The sequence below is a fragment of the Triturus cristatus genome, chromosome 8, assembly GCF_964204655.1.
Source record: "Triturus cristatus chromosome 8, aTriCri1.1, whole genome shotgun sequence".
Lineage (NCBI taxonomy): Eukaryota > Metazoa > Chordata > Amphibia > Caudata > Salamandridae > Triturus > Triturus cristatus.
Genome location: NC_140591.1, coordinates 1,395,726,034 through 1,395,732,033, shown reverse-complemented (window position 1 = coordinate 1,395,732,033; position 6,000 = coordinate 1,395,726,034). Strand labels below are relative to the sequence as shown.

General features: G+C 48.1%; 1 protein-coding gene across 2 annotated transcripts in view; it reads left to right on the top strand.

Annotated features, from left to right (window-relative positions):
- Positions 1-423: 423 nt before the first annotated feature.
- The window catches only part of PAXBP1 (PAX3 and PAX7 binding protein 1), a 267,714-nt gene continuing 262,137 nt past the window's right edge, over positions 424-6,000 (top strand). Inside the window, exon 1 of one of the 2 annotated variants that reach the window (XM_085623123.1) lies at positions 424-876. In XM_085623123.1, the coding sequence (XP_085479249.1) occupies positions 546-876 (331 nt within the window). In that variant the 5' untranslated portion in view covers positions 424-545. The remainder of the gene's footprint in view (positions 877-6,000) is intronic. The other variant, XM_085623122.1, reaches the window with a different exon arrangement.

Here is a 6,000-nt window from a genome sequence, read left to right as displayed (position 1 = left end):
AGGGAAGATGTGGTATCCTAGTCACCGGTACCTAGGTGACTGGATACCACTAGTTCGAGAATGTAGTCCAGTTACAGTGGTCGGAGCTGGGGTGAGGTGCACCTGCCTGTTCTCCTACGTATAAACTCATTTGAACAAATACCAGAGTCTGTGGTCCCTACAACTAGTAATTATATTTATTACGTACATCAGTGATATATATTATGTACAACAGGCAAAATGTGGAACTTAGGTTTCCTCACAGACAGCGCGACAGTTTGATTTTCCCCTCGCCAGAACGAAGCCAGGTTCTCCAGTCTCAATCCAAAAAGGTTGGCGTAGCTGTGACGTCTGTCTAGTTGACCGGAGTCTGTTGTTCCTGGCGCTTTCGGCAGGGGGCGTTGGTAGTCTGTCTGGAGGCACTGCCGTGACGCTACTCTATGGTTCCAGTTTCTTGCGACGCTCTTCCGGTGTGCTTGGACTTGGTGGTAGTACCGGGGCCGCTGCAGGTATCCAATTCTCGCGCTGCTCTCGGTTACTAACTACCGGCCTTCTTTCTAATCGCCATGTTTCGCAAGGTCCGTCGAGTGAACCTACGCAAGAGGAACGATTCTGAGTCGGAGGAGAGAGAGAAAGAGGAGGAGAATGAACAGATCCCCGAACCCCCCGTGATATACCAGACCTACGGCATGGCCCAGGATCCAGCGCTCAACGCCTGGATGGTCATCTCCGGATCGGAGCCTGGATACACTCCTTTCGATGCCTCAGCAGTCATGAATTCACAGAGCAACAACGGGCTCCCTCAGGCACAGTCCCGGCCCAAGGTGCGAAAGAAAGCACGCGAGGAAAGCGGGGTGTCCAAGAGCGCCCCTCTCAGCTTCATGGACGAGGTGGAAGGTAAGGCTGAGGTTATGTCTCTGTGGGAAAGGGTTGCATCGGGAAGGCGAGGCAGGGTGATACGTTTGGGGCGGCTGAGGTGAGTGTCGTGAGGACAGTTTGGGTCGAAATTGAGTGTATGGCGGATTTGGGCTTAGTCGGGTGGATGCGTTTAAAATGATGAGTACATGTTTGCTGAGTGGTGAGGTCTTAATCGTGTAGGATGTGCTGGAAGGACAGAACATTTTACTTTTAGGTAGTAATCTGCAGTGAAGGCGCAACACGCTCAAAGTGGTAGTGTGAAGCGTGGGTTAGGGAGTCCTGACGTGTATGCTTCTCAATTTAAAGCACTACCAACAGAGACCAACCTTCTCCTATGGCTTTCTAGATGAGTGTGTCCGAGAAAGCGAATGTTGGGGCGTGTTTGAAGGGAAATACTTAAAACCCGTTATTTAGTAGCAGGTTATAAATCGAACAGTTGGTGGAATCTGGCTCTGTATTGCTTGATGAGCCTGAGAGATTTAGGCCACATATTGCTGCAGCTAGGTGTTTAACCTATAGATTTTCGTTGGTGTTATTTGTGTAGTGCGGCATTAGTCCGAGGGAACTTATCTGACACATCAACATTGACATGTGCAAGTTATAGAAGTGCCTTAGCATAATGTTTGTACAGTAAGAATACAGATTGTGTTATGTGGACTTGTTGCCCCTGCTTGACATCTCTACAGATGTATCTGGTTAGACTTATGGTTGCAAGACCCGAATCCCCACACAGAAATAACACAAGGCCGTCTCAATATTCACACAGTTTAGGGTGGAATGCTGCTAGCCGCTTTCCCACTTTACAGGATGTGATGTTAGTTACGTGATGTTAACACAATAACCCCCGCCCTTCAAACCACTCAACCACACAATGTGGCTTGCCAACAGAATCCCCAAATGGCCCGCCATAGAGCCAATACCAGGACGCCACACTACTTAAGCACTGTAAGAAATTGGTGGATTGGTTGCTCCCTCCCCTCCATTAGCTATGGCACAAAACAAGCAAGCTTAATGTGTAAAAATATTTATGCAGTACCAAAACAGTTATAAAGTCAAATTGTAAAGAAATAAAAATCCCACACCGAATTAGTAAAATAAAGTACAATTTAATCAACAAAACTACACCAAAGTGACACAAATCCAGTAAGCGGAACTGCCGTTATGACGTTCTAAGTAGGAATGGCGCCAAGAAACAAAGTGCCAATGATAGTCAATGGTAGTGTCAATGATGGGTCGTGGTAAACCATGACGTAGGCAAAAGTTGATGCTGACCGGTATGGAGCGCTGGTCGGGTACACCAACCAGGTATGTCTTAGTCAAAAATTTTGTCTTCTGATTTAGTCCTTTTAAAAAGGTCCAGTCCACCACAAGAGTACACTTCTAAAGTTCCCTCAGGGGAGACACTTAAAAACCTGCAGCATGCCATACAGAGGCTAAATTGTAGTTTGTTGTATCCCTGTAGCTTTAAAAAGAGGTCATCCTTATGACCCTTGGAGTCCATCTATATGTCCTGGGGGCAAGAGGGAGCAGGTCCAGTCCTTCAGGGCTCCTCTCGGGTCACATACAACAAGTCCACTCCTCTTCTTCCTCAGATCCAGGCGTTTTCTGAAGGGGCCACAAGCTAGTGAGTGGAAATTGCTCCTGAGCACGTCCTAACCAATGGTCTAAAAGTTCCTGTGGCGAAACCTTCACACTTTCGTCATTTATAAGATGGCAAAAGTCATTTGGTCACACTCAACTGGGGGGGGGGGGGGTTAGGCGTAGTGTACTGTGGTAATCATATTGTGGTCCCAAATCTAACTCTAAAAATGTGAGGCGGCAACTGTACCCACAATAACTCACACACAGACGTCTGGTAAGAACAAAAGTTGAGTTTTCCAGCAACCAATTAGTGGACACTCAAGAATTGTTTTGACATCTTGTTTCCCTTGCTTCAAGTAAACCCCTATTGTTATATGCAAAAACCCAGAGATAGAAGTCTGGCTTGACAAATTAGGGTTCGTCTTACACAAGAATTGTCTTGCCATCCTGTTCTCTGCCTTCCAGAACCATCAACCAGGATTAGGCACTGTAATGCCAAACAAGCATTGAGAAATCCAGTAGGTCCCTCCTATGTGAGTGCTCATTGGATCAAAGAAACTTAAATATGATGCAGTATGCATGTTCAAAGTAGGAGAGCACACTGTTCATCCTGAAATGCATAGAAAAAAAGAATAGTGCTTTGCAAAAAGCAGAGGAGGAACAAGTGTACTTGGTCCATGCTCAAGGGAGGAGATAACACGACAAATTAAGGGAAGCCTACAAGAGCTAAGCTATCGAAATATTACAAATGTGGGTGACAATGAAAACAACTGATAGTATGCTGTGGCTGGGTTGTAAGACCACTGAATTTTAAACAATGTCTTGCAGCGCATGTGTTGTGCAGGCAAAGATTCCCTCACCAGCATTGCCATTTTTAATAAGATTGTCTCTCCACGAGGGGTTCTCACTCCATGTCCTCTTGGTGGTCTACCTGATAGTGCTGCAAATGTCTAGTGCAACAGAGTTCTCGGGCCCCATTACCTCAGCCATCAAGAACTCAAGCAGCAACTTCTCAAACATCTTACATTTTGGGAGCAGGTGGAACCCAAAAGGCTCTGTCTGGCAGCCATCATTGTTTACTCTAGTTCAACGTGTTGCTGCAGCGACTCTGGTGGACATTGCACAATCTTTAACCTTCATCTGGCCTGCCAGTGTCGACTTATGTTTCTATGCTTTCGCCTCCAACTCGCCTAATCATTTATCCAGGCAAGAGCACTTCCTCTCAGTTCGATAGAACCTCTGCTTGAGGCATCTTTCCATGACAACACCTTACAATGTATGCCCTTCATGTTGGTCGTCAGTGTATTCAAATGTGCAGGCAGTAGGAGGGAGAACAGAGCGCTCATACTTCCTGGTGGTGCCAATACTCGGCGGCCATCTTACTGGGTTGACGCTCCAGTCTTCCTCGAGCCCTGACTACTTAGGCTCCCAGCGCTGACGCGCAGAGTAAAATCTTGAAACTGATCACTCCTGCGCTAGCGCTCCAGGTGACAGCACAGTTTGTGTATTGCTGCATGCGTTTTTAAAAATCGTTCCTGTGCTTTCAAAATACTGCTGTTGCTGATAATAATTGAACTGTGCACTGACTCCCCGGTCCACCGCAGCGATTTAGGCTGTTTGTTGTGGAGGGAGAACAGAGCACTCATACTTCCTGGTGGTGCCAATACTCGGCGGCCATCTTACTGGGTTGACGCTCCAGTCTTACTCGAGCCCAATCTATACTAAACACTTATTTCACCGCGCAGCGGTAGCGCCGTAGACGCGCCGAAGAGGCGCCAAGAGAAGCCAGTCTGCGCCAGTCCGCGTCCAGACGCTTCCAGCTCCCGGTCCCAGACCGCACGATGGTAGGAAACCTCCTCTCATACAGCGCTTCCTCCCTGCACGCACTACGACCTACCACCAACCCACTATGCTTACATTCGGTTCTCCTTATAAATACGAAGGCCCGTTGTAAAACATGTGATTGGGGTCTGTCCACCCTAAATACAGGGAAACATCCCTCCATGCACAAATGGAGGATGTTCCTCCTCAATTGCCGATCTTTGCCGAAGCACTACACTGAACTGGCCATGCTGATAGAGGAGCTCAATCCTGAAGCCCTCTTTCTAACAGAGACATGGCTCCAGCTAGAAACCGATCCTGCAACAGTATGGGCTACCCCCCAAGGCTACACTCTCAAGCGACTGGACCGCAAGACAGGCAGGGGCGGAGGGTTGGCCATCATTTATAGAGGCGGAGGGTTGGCCATCATTTATAGAGACCACTATAGATGCCGCGTCACTCCCTCCACTACGCCAGCCTGTGAGAACCTACACTTCACTCTCGAATTTTCCCCCACCACCACCTTCTCTGGTATTTTAGTTTATCGACCACCTGGTACCCTTAGCGACTTCGTCACTAATATGACGGACATAGTTCCCAACCTAATTTCACCCTGCTGGGCGACCTGAATCTGCATCTAGACGATCCACTTGACTCAGCAGCCAACAGTTTTCGATCGAACCTCCAGGCCATCGACCTGCTTCAGAAAGGTTTTCAATCGACGCACACCAAGGGGCACCTCCTAGATCACATCTATAGTAATCTAGATAGCCTAACTGTCGAGGTACCCATACCACTGCCCTGGACTGATCACTTCTTAGTACCCTTTACATGGTCCACATGCACCCCCCCCCCCCCCCCCCCCACTCTACAAAATCACAATAAACACTGGGGAAGAAAATGGGTCTCGCTCCCCAAGTGGAAACTGGCTCTCACCGAACACCCACCCCCGAAGGTGACTAACCCCAATACAGCCACTGTCAATTTTGACAAATGGATTTCTAGTACCCTTGACCAAGTCCTCCCGAAGGAATCCCTGCACTCGATAAAGAGATCCAAAGTCGCCCCCTGGTACTCCCCCGCCCTTAGAACTATGAAACAATCCTGCCGCAAACTAGAAAGAGCCTGGAGACAAGAACACTGGCAACTGAAGAAAGCTGAGTACAGAGCCGCAATAAAGCTCTACAAAAATGAAATAAAATCTGTACAAGCCCAAGTCTATGAATCTAAAATTAACCTAGCTGTAAATTCCCCTAAAGAAAATTTTAAAATAGCCAAATCTCTAATTTCCTCCCCCCCCCCCCCCTTTAGAGCGTCCGTCATCTGACGGCGCGCAAACCCGTTGTAACAACCTAGCCACTTTCTTCTCCCAGAAGATCCAGGCCATTTATTCCTCATTTGCCACTGGTAGTGGTGACACGGAGTCTACCACCACAACAGATTCTGACCTCCCTGTCCCCTGCTCGCTGGACAAATTCCCCCTCCTAGATTCCATCACATTAGACAGAATGATCCCTAAAGTCACCTCGGGATCTCCCAATGACCTCCGCAGACTCTTACTAAGGTCATTGATGCCACTCGTCCGGTCATCCTGGATGTCCTTAACGCCTCCATCACCTCTAACTCCGTCCCAGCTCCATGGAAGTGTGCGATGGTTTAAGCCTTCCTGAAAAAGCCTGCCTTAGACCAGAACAACTTGGC